At 44.9% G+C, this 18,490-nt stretch overlaps 1 protein-coding gene across 3 annotated transcripts in view; it reads right to left on the reverse strand.

Moving 5' to 3' along the window:
- LOC119395622 (uncharacterized) overlaps positions 1-18,490 on the reverse strand; it is a 293,261-nt gene that overhangs the window by 46,427 nt on the left and 228,344 nt on the right. For all 3 annotated transcript variants that reach the window (XM_049416706.1, XM_037662606.1, XM_037662604.1), the window contains 2 exons: positions 7,760-7,804; positions 6,420-6,543 (listed from right to left, as the gene is read on the reverse strand). In XM_049416706.1, the coding sequence (XP_049272663.1) occupies positions 6,420-6,543; positions 7,760-7,804 (169 nt within the window). The remainder of the gene's footprint in view (positions 1-6,419; positions 6,544-7,759; positions 7,805-18,490) is intronic.

Here is an 18,490-nt window from a genome sequence, read left to right on the forward strand (position 1 = left end):
ACAGGACAGTTTGCGGAAACGTAATGTGAGGCGTTCGTTCAGCCGCAAGCAGCACGCAGTGGGAGAAAGCAAGGCGAGGTTGAGATTGACAGCTTCGGGACAGTCGTCAAAGTCCAAAGGCCAGTGTACGGCAAGTAACTAAGAACTGCGCGGGGGTGAGCACAAAAAAAGAATGGCCACGGTTTCCGCCCCATTTCTGGCATTCCATTCGCCTTCCCGAGGGGAGCCAGGCGAAGCGCCGAATGTGGCATGACTGTAGAATGTAGCCGATAGCTCGTGCATGTTGTAGCCTCTTTCGAGCTAGAAAGCCGGCAGGACCGCGACCCCATCGGGTACGATTCAAGCGAATCTAATTGACATAAAGGGGGAACAGTCAGTTTGAGTATTCCTGCATGTGCGTGTAACTTATGGAAAACCGTTGTTTTGTTAGGAATGTAGGATTCAGCCAGTTTAATTTTGTGGGTTACGAGATGCAGTGTAAAGTTTTAAGAAGAAACACCACGCAATAGTAAAGGCTGAAGAGAGCATCGAAGTTCTTTAATCATTAGGATGAACTTCTGAAGAAAGTGTTTTTAGCGCTAAAACTGTATTTTCTAGTTTTCAAAGGTTTTGAAAGGATATCGTATGCATTCACTTTCATGTCGATTTGGGTTGAATAAGCATTTGAGCAGAGATATCAGCATAAGACCTAATCAGTTTGCAAAATGAGTTTGGCACTGAACAGTGCAGTTTTTGTTATGCGCTATTAGGATTGACAGCTTCTTCGGCTTACTGGGAGCGCGGTACACACAACAGACGAAGGAAGAACCACAGAACACGAGCGCTCGTGTTCTGTGGTTCTTCCTTCGTCTGTTGTGTGTACCGCGCTCCCAGTAAGCCGAAGAAGTATGAATTACCAACTAGCCCACCTTTTGATACTTTTGTAGGATTGACAACCACTCGGTGCCAAGTTTTAGCATAAAACCTATGTAAATATTTGAGGTGCTTTTGAAGTGTATTGCACCTGGGGTTATTTACTTTTTTTTGTTGTACAATGTGTGTTGTAATGTAAAGTAAGGATCAGCTTTTAGAAGAACTTAGAGGGAGTAGGTGAGTGGTTAGTAGTACTTTGTATTTTGCAATGCTATAGGAATGAGAATAATTGAAGCTCTCAGGAGGGCCATGTAGTTTTATCAGAAGCATTGGCATGGGCAGGTAACTTTAACCGAATGAGCCTGCAAAAAGGCAGTGTTTATCGCCTTATGTTTTGTTCTTTTTCTTTCAAGAATTAATGATTGAGTGATCACATGAGCGGATCATTAGGCTTTTCTGAACGTTACAGTGTGAGCGATCGTTCAGACAGGTATGAGGCGCGGTCAAACCTAATGTTGGAGTTCTGACTGTAAAGGATGAGAAGATTGTTTTGCAAGAGCAACCATAGACTATTTAGGTCGCAGTGTAGGCCAAGGTTTCAGGAAACCTAGTGAGCTTAACAGCTCAGCAGTAGCAGACTACCCGCGGCCCAAAACAAAGACGGACGAAAGGGTGTTTTGAGGCTCGCTGGAATGCAATCATTGCATCCGAGTTTATTCATCGTTGGCCACACCTTGACTGATATTCTTCGCGGGACAGAACAAGTGAACGTAGTCGAGAACGAAAAGAAGGAAGCTGCCTTCTTAAAGGCCAACTCCGGCGATTTTTCGAGGCCGATGGATCTCAGTGAAATTCACTGGGTACGTTCCTTTGCACGTTTCCGTCATTTATGCCAAATTACAGGCTTGAGACACGCGCAGATTGTTTGCAAATGAATTTTAAAGATTGTCTGCAAACGCCCTCCTGGCTTCCCACAATTATTGGCAACATTGCGTCTGTGACGTCAGTATTGGGAAGGCGGCGGAAGTGACGCAGCCGAGGGCACCGCTACTTCGGCGCTTCGGCCGCTACAGCGAGCGTCTGCTGTGCACAAGGCTACAGACAGCGTTGGTTTGGCCCGCGCTTAGCTGGTCGTCCCGGCTGTCACAGTTTTCATACTCCGCGCCGGCGTGACCGGAATGCCTTGCACGACTTCCGGTTCGTTCGTAACAACGTCTACGTCATACATAGACAGTACACTCGGTTGGGTTTCGGTTTCGGTGTTGCGCTTTTTTGCTTATTTAAAATTATTCTCCAATTTGCCGAGTATTTCTGCTATCGGGCCCGTAACAGGAGCGTCTCAGGAACATAAAAGCACCATTACTTTGACATGGCCAAAAAATCGCCGGAGTTGGCCTTTAAGCCTGAAGGCGGCACAGATTAGCCGTCTGATTTTGCGAGCTCACCATTACGGCCGAGAATACACAGTCCAGAGTGATGTGAGTGATCGAGGCCTAAGTGCCGATTTTGTCAGAAGGATGACGAAGGTAATCAACATCCCGTGCTCTACTTGATCCGAAAATTGGGCTCTCGTGAGATGGCGTACTGCGCTTCAGAAAAGAAATGTGCTTGCATTGTGTGGGCCATTCAGAAATTGCCGTGTTATCTCGGAGGCGCTAAATTCAGCGTAGAGACGGACCCTTATCCCCTTGCCTGGCTGCAAACCGTGACATCAAAGAACAGTCGACTTCTGAGGTGAAGTTTCATTCTTCAGCAATATCATTTCGAGATTCAGCATAAGAAGGGCAAATTGAACGGAAACGCTGACGCGCTTATCTGCTCTTTCTAAACGATGCTGGGGTGCTCTCTCCAATGTCTCGAAATTGATATTTGATTTTTTTTTTTAATTTTTCGTGCAACTATTTGTGTGATTGAGTAATGTAGGACATTTGGTTTCTCAGCATAAGAAAGTCCAGAGAGTATTGAGTGTGAGCTTTTCATAAAAAGCTATAGTAATGAAAGTTTGTTTGCCATCTCTCTTTTGGCCTGGTCTTGCTCTGCATGTGGTTGAGTTTCAGAGACGCCGAAGAATTTGGGCTGCAACTGACCAGACAATGCAACAGGCGAAGGCGAGCTTTGGGCATTCAACTGTGGTGATTTCCATCGACCCTTCAAGCAGCAGCGTAGACTGCTGCCCTTCGTTTCTCCACTGGCGAGGGAGGAGGCTGTTATGACTGACAGTCGGTGGCGACGCGTTGACACTGAGAAGGGACGGGCGATGCGTTCTCACACTGCTAGGACACCTGCAACCATCCCAGAAACGGACTCCCCGGGATGGGAAGCGACCGCCAATGGGAAGAATCTTGAACGAAGTCCGCTGAGCGGCGGCGGAGATTCAATGACCTAACAGAGGGACAGGAGAACTTGCGTTTGGCCTAGTTGGTGCTTGCTGTTTGACACTTTGACCGCACAAAAAAGACGTGTCGTCGTACCTCCCTCTGTCCTCGTCTTTTTTGTGCGGTCAAAATGTCAAATAGCAGAGGGACGTCAAAGTTGGAGACGTTTTCACAATGGGCCACCTGGACTTGGATTGGTGTGCTGCCATGACGACCTGTCCTGTATGTTTGGCAGGAGTCAAAGTCGCCGCAGGCCCTTTTCTGCCCTTCTGCATATCTGCCAAGTTTGGAGAAACGGAATCCGGGAGATGTACTCAAAGGGGGGGGGGGGATATAAAGTATGCCGACCACAGGGGGGGGGGGTACTGCGATAGCAATTATATGGACACTGTCAGCGGGATTTTGCGGTCGCCGCTGATCTGTACAGAGTCCAAACCGCTAACATCGCTTACGCATCGTCTGTTTCATGTGCGAGTAAAAGCGCGCTAGCGCTAGAGACGCACGCGGTTGAAGCAGGATGAAATGACCCGGCCGTCCCCGTCGCGCGAAGGGTGCATGCGATAACATCGCTCCGCGTGCGAGGCCTGTCGTCGCTTGCTTACCAGTTATTTCATCGGGCAAGAGTGAGCGAGCGAACAGTTAAGTGTATCAATGCTGAAGCTCTGCGGGCCCCACTTGCCTCCCCGAAGCGCAAGAAATTGAATTCCTCGGGCCAAACTGAGAAGCGCATCACCGGCAGGACGTGGCTGCAGCGCTATGACAGGTTTGCGTTGGCAGCACTGCGGCGCAAAGTGCACAGCTATTTCTACCATCGTTAAAAAAAAAAAAAGAAGAATCCTTTCTACTACGTGGCCAGACAGCTTTGCTCATGTGGCCAGACAAAGCACTGGACGCGCGGAGCAAAACTGGATTTCCGGGAGATTTTTCTATGACCCGTACAACCGGGAGAAACGTTCAAAATCCGGAAGTCTCCCGGGTAATCCGGGAGACTTGGCAGGTATGCTTCTGGGAAGAGGCAGATGAACATGCCCGAATAACCTGTTTCCCGGCTGGCCCCACAAGCGTGTCATTGACCGCTGGACTTTTTGTTGTTTCAGGAGTGCAACGACCCCTAAGCGACAGTGTTATCGGCTGGTGCCATGGTGGGTGGTGTCATGTGTGTGATTGGTTGTCATCAAGAAGGAGGAGCCAGCCTGAGGGGTTAAAACGATGGTGCTGAGTGAGAAAAGGGGCTCTGAGCCCTCGGTTACAGGCTCATCCAGTTCGCTCGTCGCTGAACTCTTACCTTGTCACTATGTAATTGAGTGTACAAAAAGCGCCAGTAAAGATGCTTGTTATCATTTTCCCAACTTGCTAGCATCAGTTCCTCAACCTGGAGACTCTGCCACGCTACCAAACAGAGTCCGGGTACGACGCAATCCTAACGTCGCAATAAATGGTTGCAGCGTAAGGACGGATCTAAATACCCGGTCGCAACAATACCGACGCGTTCGAATCATCGGTAGTTTTCCCCCGCAGAAATACACAGGGCTATGCCGGGACCAGGGTGTCAGTTCGAATTAATAGAGCTCGAATTAACGAGCTTTTACTGTACAAGGCAATCATTAGTGAGGGTTAAGTGAGGCTACTTTCAAATAATGATGGTGTACTTTGCGATACCATCATACCACATCATTAAAAAAATTGTTCCACTCTATAAGCAGCTTTATGAAAAAAAAAAAAAACCAAGAATACTTGTAACAATTAATTCGGCGTGTAACAATCAGTTTAGATATGACGCAAAGAGGCCTGAGCGCATTTTGGAGTGTGCTGACCTTTCGCGAGCCAACAATGTGTGGGAAAAGATCTCGTCAGTCTTTGATGTTGCGGGATGGCAGTTTAGTGACATTTTGTAGTTGAGAAATGCGAGATGCATGGAATCCTATGGGCTAAGGACAGGAAAATATTTCATGGCTGCGAGAATTTAGTTTTTGCGTGATTTTAACAGTGCAGGTTTCGACTGCAATGCCTTATGGTGATGTAGGCATTCTGTACATAAATAAATAGATAAAACAAAGAATACTGCCAATCAGATAAGCACAAAGCGCTGCAGTCACAGTACATCAGCTCCAAAGCCAAACAAATCGCTCAAGTCTGCTGTCTTTTTTTTTCGGTGTTACAGATTTTAATCATTGCAATTCAATGAGTTTGGAGAATTCTTGTACTAAATTTTGCAAGATGCGCTAGTCCCCAAATAAAAATTGCACTTCCCAGAGTATCTAGGCATTTCTGGGTTTTACTGGTTGCTTGAAAAGAGAAATCAGAGTCTACCCTGAGCTTCCTCATAATGGAAATCTGTGGTCACACCTGACACTGGACAGATGTCACAAAATGCCTTTCAAGTGGTCACTCATCTGTAAGAGGCTCACGTGCAACTTGTGATGTTTATATGCAGGTTGACAGAAAGGCGACATTCCCACTGCCGTGGTGCCCTGCTCTGATGCTGATGTTCCCTCCTTTGCCTCTCTGCTCTGCAAAGGCACACCGCTGTCGCAAGGCTGCTCTGTCTTTTGTGACTGACCGCATCTTGCATGAGCTGCAAACGTCGCTGCCTGCTGTCACCCCAGGGTCGGAGTCCCATTTCATTATGGTTTCCCACATGAAACTGCTGCGGTTCCTGTGTATTCCTTGCTTGTGGTGCCGTTCACATCCCCACTGACCTGAACCTGCCGTGGTCTCAACTCAATGGGGGAAGGGGTAACAGCGTCAATAGGTGCCAGAGGAGTGTTGGCGACTGAATAATAAACATGTTAATTATATGAGGACACTGCTTCACACCTCTCACGCAGCGAATGCTGATGCACCACTGCCCTTTACTCAGCTAATTTACACAATTGTTTTAGGACAGGATTGTTCCCTGAAACAATCCTGTGAAATGCAACATTATTTTCGGAAAGAAAAGTTCCGGAAAATGCAACCAAAGTGAAAAGAATACAAAGACCAATTACACCCACAGCAACTTTAGGTGTACAAAATAACACAAAACAGAAGGAATGACGAATGACACAGACAGCACTGTGTCTGCATCCTCCTGTACTGTATTGTGCGCTAAAAAGTTGCTTATTTGCCACAGCTCATTGTCAGCTAGTTTAGCTAACGTGTAAAACAAAATGCTTTTGCCTCAACCACGAGCAAACTGTGTGCAGTGCTGACCTTGCCTCTTCTGAGCTGGGTGCACCGATTGGCCTCAGCTCCTTGAAGTCGAGGTTCAGGTCAAGTCTGTCAGCAGGGAATCCAGGCAGCTGTCCGACAGGTGTGTCACTCCACTCCATTGCAGCTGTGAAAAACGCAAGTAATGCTGTTTGCCAACGTGCCTGCAACAGAAGAAGACTGCAACACCACCTTTGTAGCAATGATGGCCAAGAGCCGCGCTTTGTGTTGTCTCATATACCAAACGTCCCCGGAGACCAAGCTCAATGCAAATGCCCCAATAAATACCAAATAAAAATTTTCCTGCCAAGACCCGCATGAAAGCTAAGGTTATACAAGCGAGAAACACAACGTCCTTTTCAGTGAATGGACAGTAATGAATTTACTGATTTTTCTTATTCGAAGCGCTATAACTTGCAGCTGCACATTGAAACATGGAATGAGATGTTAACCGTACAGGTTACTACTTCTAAAGACAGTTTGCTTAGTACAAGTACTTGAAGCAGAAAAAGTAGACAACACACCAGTGCTTTGTCTGGCTTGTTCTTCATGCACTTGTACTAAGCAAAGTGTACTAAACACTGCGATCTTATTTTCGCTGGTGTGCCTTGTCACTTTGGAATGTGACATGTGGAACAGCTAGCCCAACAAGGAGGACATTGCTGAGCACAAACACGTTTGGGCAAAAAACTCCTTTCAGGGAGAGCCAAACTGTCCATGAATCTGGATTTGTGCTGCACAACCATCACAGCCAAAATGGGTGCCACTTAGATGAGCTTTGCTTTGCTGCTGATTCTTGGCATGTTGTCCATGAAATGGCATACAATGTCCTCGCATTGATGCTGTAAGCAGGCATCACATCACGCCTGCTGGCAGGCCACCAGCACATGCTCATAAACTTTAAAAAATACAGCAATCTCTTAAAAAATGTTTTCGCGTATAACCAACCTTTGCATATAAGCCGTACCCACAACTACAACCAGCAAAAATTTTTTTTAAATTTCGGCGTACTATTACTTGCACATTTTAACTGTGCAAATTAACTTTACACTGTGATAAAAATGACCCATATAATAACTACACTTGAAAATTGTAAAAACTTTATATTTACTCAGTTCCAGTCACCAGCACTACTTTCCATCCTCAACTATTGACAGTTTTAGCCACTTTCCTTGCATTGCATAGTGAAATTCGTGTAGAACCTGCACCCCAACTTTAGCTCTGAATTATTCTTATTTTTGGGAGACTTATACATGAGAAAATATGATATGTGAAATAAACACTGCATCTTTTCTCAATATTTTGGAGCGGTATCCCTTAAAAAGAAAAAGTGGAAGGCTCACCTTGAGGCAGCTTCCAGGCTGGCTCGTCAAAACCATCTTCAGAGCCTGCAGACATTACTGTGAATGAATTCTTGCAAACAGTAACATTTATACATGCAATCATGGTTCCGTGTGCTTTCTACGAAGAACGGCACAGTTAAATGGCAACTATCATCTTTTTGCTCCCCCTGACACCTTACTGCACTTGCACAAATATAGACTTTTATTATTCCAAGAAGCTTCCCACCTTGAAAAGAAATTCTGCACTTATCATAGCCTGTAGTGGCCAACGATACCACAGTCTACAAAGCAAGCTAAGCCACCCCCTTTGATCTTTCAGTATCACTGAAATGCTATAATGATCTGCCAATTTTGACCAAGACAGATAATAGTATAGCTGCTGTTTGTTCCTTAGGGTGTGCTTCTTGCCTATCTTGTAGGCTTGTGCAAATATCTGAGCACATTGAATATTCGAAAGAATACTACAGTATTCGAATTCTCTTCAACATGAATTTACATGATCCGAAATTTCGAAGTATTCGAAATGAACAAATAAACATATATACTGCATGAAACCCCCTGTAAAGGTGGTATCACTGCAGTGGAGGGGTGCTGTACCGTGAATACACCTATCCAGATGAAATCCGCACTGCCACGCAGCCACACTTCAAGGTTAAATGAACATATTACCCTCACATCGACTCATCATTTCTTAAGTTTAAATGCTTGTTGTACCAGCTTATAAGCTCTAAGTATAGTAAATTTTAAAACATAACGTATTTTACAGGTTATCACTTGCATTCTACTGAAAGTCAAATCCTGCTACTCTTCAAAGTTGCTTCCATTACCCTTTGAACCAAAAAGAATGACATTTGCACATGCTTTGCTTCACTTTAAAAAAATATTGTGCCGGTTAAAATTGGGTCATGACAAATATGCTCATCTACTGGAATTTGATTCGAAATTATTCGCTTCAAATTCACTTCAAGCCTAAAATTTCCTATTTGCACAAGCGAATCTATAGCTGCACTTGCTTCCTTCACCCAGCCGTAATTCCCTACATTCATAAACTGTCCCATAACATCAAGAAATTGGCCCTATGGGAAAATAAACGGGTGGTTTTTCCTGTGCCCCACAAGCTAGCAAGCCTCTGTTTGAAAACGAAGCTTTCTAGAACAGACGTGTTGTTGTTGGTGTATCATCGTTGTTTTTCTCTTCTGATAATACGGACTGCACTAAAATTTATACTTGTTCCTTTTTCTAGCCATTTCAAATGTGCATTGTGTAAAAGCATCACTACTTATATTTGTACACCGAATATTTGTCACTACAAGTTGTATTATCGCATGCGACACACCAGCTTACTTTTTCTGTTGTTTTGTTAGTAAGAGAGCTCTCTTTTGTTATTCACGTGCATTGTACTCAAGATGTAACCAATCCACTCCTGCTCAAGGCCTGGAAATTCAAGCCAGCAGTATTCGATAAATAAATAAAAATAAATAAAAAAGAAAGAGTGTGGCATTAAGCATAAATACAAGTTCATAGAATGCAAGGCATTCATCATCTATCACATCCCGCTGTCCTGTGGAAAATGCTACGTCGGACAGACTAGCAGGTGTGTCAACATGCAGCTCAGAGAGCACAACAAGACCAAGAAGCCCCGATGGTTTGCTCGGCCTCCACAATCAGTCGTGTTGTTGTGGGCCAAACATTTACCAGACTATTGTTCTGGGTCGTCAAAAGGACGAGAAGCTGAGCATATCGACGCTCTTAGCTCGAACCTGTGTTAGTAGCCATTTGTATCATTGTTGACAAAAGAGTTGAGTTTCCTGTGAAAACGCTGACATCTTGGTACTGTCCGGTGATCACCTGTTACGATGCTGTCCTAGGGGTGACTCCCTCCCGCATGTCTGTCGTTATCACCACGTGACCTTTGTTCACTGTTGCGGTTGTGGTATATTGTTACGTGCTACGGAGTAGCTTAAAGGGGTAATCGTGGGAGCTACGTCATCGTCCTCTTTCTCTTCTCGCACTTCCCTTCTTTTCCACTGGCAGTGACACTTCATATCAATATTTAGGGCGCTCGGGGCCTCGAAAAATAAACACTGTTGTTGCTAGTAGCGCTGTGTGTGTGTTGTCTTCTTTCTTTTGTGCTTGTGTCAAGTTTGAATAGCAAGCTCTATCAGAAAAATATTCGAAAGTTCGAATATTTGCACACCGTTCAAACGCGTGTTGTAACAGCTACACTTTTTGTTCACATTTCAGACTGGAATGCAGTGAAACCCCTGTGATACGATCCCAGCTGCATACCTTCTAAGTTTAAGGAATCTGAATCGGGGAGATTTCCGAAAAAAAAGGGGGGGGGGGTTCAGCCAATTTGGGAGTCTCAAACAGACCTGTAAGTGTAAACATCTCCGTTGCGGTCTTATAATAGCTTATAAACAACGCAGGTAAGGTTTCCCAATTGCAGTAGAATCTAGACTGATGATACCAATCTCAAGGTGGAGTGAAAATATTCGTATCACCCGAAATTTCATATCAAAAATCCTGCAAAATTGGTTTTCAAACCACAATATACGAACAAAACACTTATTTCCGTCAAAAGAATTCTCGTATGTCTTTCTGGGATCAATAGGGAAGACCCACACCGTGAAGGGGTGCTGCGGTCAGGGGCGGATTCGGGTGCCTACTTTGGGAGGGGGGGGGGGGATGAGGAGAGAGGTAGAGGACGGGGACAAGATTCTCCTCTTTCCTTTTGAGAAGTGGTAGCCAAAGCAATCTGACAAAGGAGGTGGACGACATGGCACTGAAAGAAGGGGGGTGGGGGATGGCATAGGCTTTGGGGGGGGGGATCGCCCCTACCGCCTTCCCTCTGGATCTGCCACTGGCTGCGGTATGCGGCGCTGCTGCTGAGTGTGGAGAAAAAAACCATTATGGTTAAAGCAACTAGCCAACTAGCCCAATTGTTGACCTTGCTGCAAGAAAAAACCCGCAACGTAACTGTACACCTCTCCGTTCTCCCCTTCACGCCGCCTAGAGTTCCCGTTGCTTTGCGCACGCTGCTGGCACTCTGCACGTGTTTTTGCGGGTTTCGTGCCTCGCGAGGCGTTCTAAGAAGGTCCACGTGACTGAGGACTCCTTTTGTAGCTGCAGTGTGGCAAAAGGACAGCGTTTACTCAGCCTTGCGGGAGATGCGGAGCAGGTAATAGCAGACGACATCGTCCAGGTCTGGGCAAAAGGCTTTCATTGCGATAGCAGTTATATGGACCCTCTCGGCTGGTTTTTGCCGTCGCCGTTACCGTTACCGTCACCATCATGTCCTGGATATATATATATATGTATGTATATATAAATAAAAGCCGCAAAGAAAAATAAATCAGAAGAAAAAAATTTCCAAAAAGCTCCACCGGGATTCGAATCTGTGACCCCTCGCTCCGCAGCGCGCTGCTTTAAACAACTTGGCCACGCGCCACTGGCTGTTTAGCATAACAATGGCAAGCTATTTATGTACACCATTTAACGCTAACGACACGCAGAGCTCAGAGGTGCTTCAGTGTGTGTAATATTGCCCGAAGGGCACGCTTTAAAGCAACACTCCTACATTTTCTTTCAGTTTGAAAGCTGCCCTTGAGACGCGCACTAAAGAGTGGCCCATTTCTGTACCCGTTGACGATGTGGAACACCGAGTAAAGAGTGCGTCAAACGCCACCGCGTGGCAGGATACGTGGAGGGGTCACTCCACGTGCCGCAGATTTAAAGAAAAAGAAGTTTAAGAGCGTTGGGTTGTAGCGCGCTGCTCAAACACGAAGAAGTAACAATCACAACAGTTGTTAGTTCGCGCTCGTTTTGTGTGTACCTGTGCATTCTTTTCGAGTGTCCTTCCTTGTGTTTTAGCAGGGCGTTGCAAGTGTCGAGCTGTGACCGTTGTTAGTTCGCGGTCGTCCCGTGTGTGCTCTTTTTGTCAGTCCTTTGCGCTCGAACGGCACGATGCGAGTATCGAGCTGCTTGCCGTTCTTCGTGTGACATTCTAATTTGTTGCTATCGCATTCATTGCTTCGCCGTTGTGGCGAAACTTTGATTTTTTGCACAACGAGAAATATGTGGCACAACTGAGAAGGAGGAAGAAAAACGAGAGAAGACCAGATAGGGCGCCAGATTCACTTCACTTGCCCCAAGAGACAGGATTGCGCTGTTTCCCACAAAATATATCTGCTACAAATTTGTGTTGCCTCGCTTGGCTACCATGCATTTCCATCGGCACAGCGTAAATATACAAAATATAAAAGCAACCAACACAAATAGGACATATGTGTACACTCCTTTCACTAGTACATCCTCTATGATATAGAATAGTGGCAGCAGCATAAATACAGGTAGGCACGGAGTCAAGTGACCTATTTCAAGTAGGGATATTTACGGGCTCGTTTCTCTGTTTGATACAACTTTAATCAAAACCAACAGCTAATGAAGCCAAGGCAGGACGTTAATTGTACTGTTGTGACTGTATTGTAGAAACTGTGATATAAATGTGGAAAAAAGTGAAGTGGACAAAGAGACAGTTGAAAAAGTTGCCGTTTCATAGAAAACTGCCGGAGTAACTTTAAATGAGGTTTGTTCATTCATTCATTCGTCCACCTTACTTTCTTCACATTTATATTACAACTTCTACAATACAGTTAAAACAACAATTAACGTTCCCTGTACTTTTCTTGGCTTCATTAACATTATATTTCAAGTAGTCATATATTATATACAGACGCAGGGAAAAAATAGGTGTGTAGGGAAGATCATATGCGGCAGTGGGCCACGACCTGAGCTGAAAGAGCCGAGTGCGAGCTGTTGGCGCTTGGACTGTGATTCTTGTGTCAGTTTCATCGGCCATTTTTGGGGGAGTGGGTAGTCTCCTGGTCGATTCCACGAAAGATCAAAAAAAGGCGTATACTTGATGTTTCCGATTTTCCTTATAATTTTGTATGTTGTTCACATATGACTGCACAGCACGAAATCGCAGTTTGTTTTCACATAAAAATTTTTTTCAACACAGGAAAATTCGACAAGTGTAGCCGGTTGACGATGACCATTTTACGAAGAGTGCGTTTTCGTAAATTCCCAACCATGCTGGCAGCTACTGAAGCTATATATTACAAATATCTTTCCTTTTAGCGGGAGTAGAAGTAAAGAGGAGATAGCTCTTATCATTTCACAGAACTATGAGCAAATTATGTATTTTTAAAAATTCACGAAAAACACTGCGTTTTTAAAAATCAGTCAAATTTGGGACGCTATGGCTACTTCTGTGAACATCTTAGCTTGTACATATTTGCAGTATGAATAGACCTTTATGTGAATAATGAACCTCTGCATTTGTATTTCTCTAATAATTTTCAAAGCAATAAATTTTCATGCTCGAAACACCAAAAAGACAAAAGTGCTCCTCGATTCAAAAATTTATAATAAGAAAACCCCAATCTCAATTTTGTTCAAAGTCACCCAAAATGTTCTCAAAAGACTGCAGAATGATATTATGAAAAAAATGTTGCATCATTTTTATTAGAACAAAAGTAGAAAATGTCAAACATTGTGTTTCCAGAGCTTGGTGGCAACTGCGTAAAGGACATCTCTAGTAACAAGAAAATACAGTAACACGTCTTTTTTCTTCTCTGAGCTTCGCTAAACAACAGTAATGATCTGTTGTCGAAAAATGGGAACTGTTTTGTAAAGAAAAACATCCTTCCAATTAAATGCATTTCAGATTAACGAACTTTTAAGAAATCCCGTGCTGACTGCTTACAGTTTCAATGTAAAAATATTTCACTACTATGAACTTCAGAATAACGAACATTTCAGAATAACGATCGTTATATGCCCGTGTTATCTTAACAACACCTCAGTACTACGAACTTATATCCCGAAATGCGAGGATTCTTAGATTTCAGTGTATCGGTCATGGCAGTCGGAGCTGTAAGCTAGCAGACGACACAGCGCGAAGAGCGGACGCCCTCCTGCAAAAACCTGAGATGGCTCGGGAGGAGAAGGACGTGGGCGGAGAACTCTTTTTTTTTTTTTCTGCCCTCCGTTGCGGAGGCGACGACGCATCAGGTTTTGTAAGTGGAGTGCCGGGGAACATGGGGTCGGAAAACCTGAGACGGTGCGGGAGAAGAAAAAAAACAAAAACAAATAGCCACCGGTTTTCTTTTTTCCTGCATCACGTTTTACTTGCTTGCTTTATCAGTTGTTCGCGAGTATCAGTCTTCAATGTATTTTATTGTACTGGAAGTGTGTCCCGGCGTTCGTGTTGCCCTGAGCTCAAAACAACTCCTCCTACGGCAAAGAAGCGGAAGCAGTTTTCTTTGAATGAGAAAGTAGACATTCTTTGTGAAATAGAAGACAGGAAGAAACAAGCCGTCGTGGCTAAAGAACGTGGAGTGGCGCGGTCGACAATCGCCACGATTCTCAAAGATAAAGGATTGCAGCGATGACATGGACGACGATGTCACGGTAGCACTCGAAGATCGCGACGAGTCCGTGTCGGCCACGGATGCGTTGGACTACTTGAGGAAACTCCGCATATTCATAGAAAAAAGCGGCACAGCGACCGAAGCGGCGCATAAAAATGCGGACGGTCTAGAATCATTCGTGACGCAAAGTTTGTGCTGCACTCGTCAACAAACGATCACGGACTATTTCAAATAAACTTGCCTTGTCTGATGTTCACGTGTACATTGTTGTGAGAAACGAGTTCAAGGACGTACCGTTGCAAAGGTAGGACGTTTGCGTTACTGAAATTCTATTGTTATGGTAAACTTTTGGGCTTTCACTATAACGACCTTTCAGAATAACAAACATTTTTCCGCGGTCCCCAGAAGGTCGTTATACTGAGATTTCACTGTATTTGTAATATATAGCTTCAGTAGCTGCTAGCATGGTTGCGAGTTTACGAAAACGCACTCTGCGTCAAATGGTCGTCGTCAACCGGCGACACTTGAATTTTCCTGTGTTGAAAAAAATTTTTATTTCGAAACGAACTGCGATTTCGTGCTGTGCAGTCATATGTGCACAACATACAAAATTATCAGGAAAATCGGAAACATCAAGTATACACCTTTTTTTGATCTTTCGTGGAATCGACCTCCTGTTTCGGAGTTCCAGGTCGAGTATCCAGTACCTCCACCACTCTGAAAAGGGGTTTATTGGCGACAAGTAGCGCTTGAGAAGGAGGCTCACGGACACTGAAGGCGGCCGGCGAAAACCAACACAAGAATGACAGTCCAAGCGCCAACAGCTCACGCTTAGCTCTTTCTGCTTGGGTCGTGGCCCACTGCTGCATATGATCTTCTTCTTCCCTACAGGTGTCTATAAATAGGACCAAGTATGTCGTTTCTTTGCCACCAATTACAAGGTCATTTCTTGAAAACTACATCTGGCAGATGGCCTCCTTTTACACCAATGCATTGTTGCAAACACTTCTTGAAGTCACACAGCGCCTCCGTAGGTCCTCATAAATCGCTGCAACTTGGTCATCAATGGCTTGCGATTGCCATTAGCGTAAATAATTTGAAATGTGTAAGTTGGCTCCGCGCCACACTTTATATAGCTTCGTAAGTTTCTATCATTGGTGAAAAGACGGAAGGTGAACGCACTGTAGTACAGTAAAACCTCATTAATCTGAACTCGGTTATTTCGAAATCCTGCATAATTCGAAGGATTTCTGCAGCCCCGTATTTTGCAATGTAAGTTTGAGTGGATAATTTGAAGTGGCAGTCATACCAGCCCAGTTAATTAGAAAACTTTGGGTGCCGTGTGCCAATTCCCGATCCCGATTTAGCCGCATATCTGCAGAAACGATGGCCGTTAAGAGCCACAAGGCAATGCAACGTAGTGATACTAATGAATGACAAGTGAAGCATCCTAGCCTCGCTGCTGCCAGCGCAAGAAAAAAAAAAAAAAAAGCAGTCTTGTGGTCAGCTGAAATGTGTGCCTGCGGATATGAAGGCGTGCTTCGCTGCAACGCAGCGGTGACATGCGGGCAGCATGATGCATGCTTCTCGCAATGTCAGCGCATCATGATTTACCCACTCTTTCTGGGAAAATAGAGAAATCAATAAAGGAAGGTTTGACGGAATTCATGACGTATGCGAACCTCAGATTAGCAATTGCTCCAGCAATTTGCGCACTTGCACAGCTGGCGGAGAACTTGCCTGCAACGCCTACTTCGAAAACTTCAATCATCTTTTCCACCCAAAACAGATCGCGAATTCCATCACACTGGCCATTATTAAATTCTTTATTTTACCAGAAAGAATGGGCAAATGGTCGCATCATGACACGCTGATGCTGCGAGGAGCAGGTGACATCCGCTTGTCACCACTGTGTTGCAGTGAAGCGTCTTCTTTCCGCAGGCACAAATTTCAGTTGACCACGAGACCATTTTCCCCCTCCCCCCTTTTTTTTTCTTGCGCAGGCCGCAGCGAGGCCCGCCGTTTACCCGATTTAGCGGCAAAATTGGGGCTGGGTATTGCTGGAAAACATAACCCTTGGAGCTGCAAACTAGCAGGCACAGCAAACGACCACCACTGATTACTACCAGTAATTCGAAGTCCCTTGCATCCCGCTTTTTTTTTTGTATGTTTAGTTAATTCAAAAACCCGCTTAATTGGAAGATTTTTCACAGTCCCAGTGACCTTAAACTAACGAAGTTTCACTGTAATTTCTGCTTCAACACCGGCACAACAAAGACGTGGACGTATATCACCCAGTAACTCGATTGATCAGTGCAGTTGTGAAGCAGGAATGGACTCTGGTTATGTTCAATGCTTCACACAGATACTCATTTTCTCTGCACAAGTCAACTCCGACCATGCACTGCTATCGCATGAAATAAAATTGGTTTACCTTGTTCAGTGCACTTCAATAAGCCGTGCCTGTCGTCTCCTATTTGTCGCCGCGTTGACGCAACAAGGTACTTGCCTCACATGTGCACGGCATGGGGCGTAAGGGTACGAACGCTTCCACGATAAACGCGCGTGTAGTAATAATTGTTGGGGCTTGACATCCCAAAACCATGATATGCTTATGAGGGGCACGGTAGTGGAGGGCTCCGGAAATTTCGACCACCTGGGGTTCTTTAACGTGCACCTAAATCTAAGTACACGGGACTGAAGCGTTTTCGCCTCCATCGAAAATGACGCCACCACGGCCGGGATTTGATACCGCAACCTTTGGATCAGCAGCCAAGCGCAATTACCACTAGACCACCGTGGCGGGTACAAACACGTGCGTAGGTGACCACTCGCAACAGCGTCAACATGAAAACCGCAGCTACTGGAGGAGCAAGCTACACACAACAAATAACCTGAGAGTCAACCCCGCTATGCATGCCGCTCGATAGTTTTCGCTAAGCGTCAGTAGCGCCAGAACACACAGCCTAGCGAGTAGAAGTAGCACACTCTGGGCATGGCAGCACATTTTTTGGGGGTCACGCATGTTTACAACCCAGAGGAGATTATGGCGGCACCATGGGAGCCTGCATTAGAAAGGTGCATAGAAACACACTTGGACACATCTATGTGTTCTGCGAATGTCTCATTTTATGGTATCTCTGGCGCTGCTTGGAAAATCATGTCAACTCAGCCTTTTTCCCCACTGAAGCTGACGTGGGCACCAAAATTGTTGCTTTTGAGGCTGTTTGGAGCAGTTGGGCACAATTTTTGCAGTTATTGCACTTTAGGAGCAGTTTGGTGCAGGAAAATGAAATCGTATCAAAAATGCGCAATATGCGCAGCTGTCTCATCCCTGATAGTTCGTTTTCTCTGGTAGGGGAATGGCAAGTGCCAAAGTCCACTCCACCATAGTCAAAAGCAAAGATCAACAGAAATGCCGAAACGCTTCGTGCCATTTTTACGACTTTATTGCCTTTAATCTATCACTGCGTTAGCCACGTACCTTAAGAGCTGGGTAGTCGCTATCAATGCGATCATCGATAGCGACCGCGATTTCGTGCATGGTGGTTATGACAAATGGCAGTTCCGTTTTCAATCCGTGTGCACTGGCCGTGCACATGCCTTCATAACTACGTTGTTTGTTGCTATCTATGATCGCTTCTGCCTCGGTTTTGTCAGCAGCGCTGGCGGAAAGCAGTGTAGCTTTCACTAAGTAAGACGCGCGTGCACTTAATTTTGGAGTTCCGCCAGTTTCGTCGTCGCCATAAATGATTGTGTCAAGAGCAAACGGTAACCACAGTTCTGACAGTGTGTGCGTTGGCTGCGCGCATACTTCAGAAGCTTCCAGCACACTGCTCAGTTCAGCCGTTGATCGACGTTTTCGGTACCAAACAAGTTCGTATCAACCGCCACGACGTGGGAAAGTGTTTGGAACATCCCAATTTTGGCCCATTGCACACAATATAATTCAGCTGGGAAATGTCCCGAATTCGTATCACCAAAATTCTACCATACGTTTACATCAACGCCTCCTAAATTGGTTTACATAATGCTATGTGTGATGGGTTAGCAAAAAGCCTGCATCGGATAGGGTTTAACTTCTGTCAATGTGGCCAGATCATGAACAGAAATTTTGATTTCCGGGAGACTTTCCTGCCAACCGTACAAACATAAGAAATGGTTGAAATCCCGGAGTCTCCTGTTATACAAATTCATGATATTTGTATAACAGGAGACTATATACAGGAGACTATATATTTGTATAACACCAAAATTATACAATTTTGGTGTTATATAAATTTTTTTTTCTTTT

This window comes from Rhipicephalus sanguineus, chromosome 6 (genome assembly GCF_013339695.2).
Source record: "Rhipicephalus sanguineus isolate Rsan-2018 chromosome 6, BIME_Rsan_1.4, whole genome shotgun sequence".
Classification (NCBI taxonomy): Eukaryota; Metazoa; Arthropoda; class Arachnida; order Ixodida; family Ixodidae; genus Rhipicephalus; species Rhipicephalus sanguineus.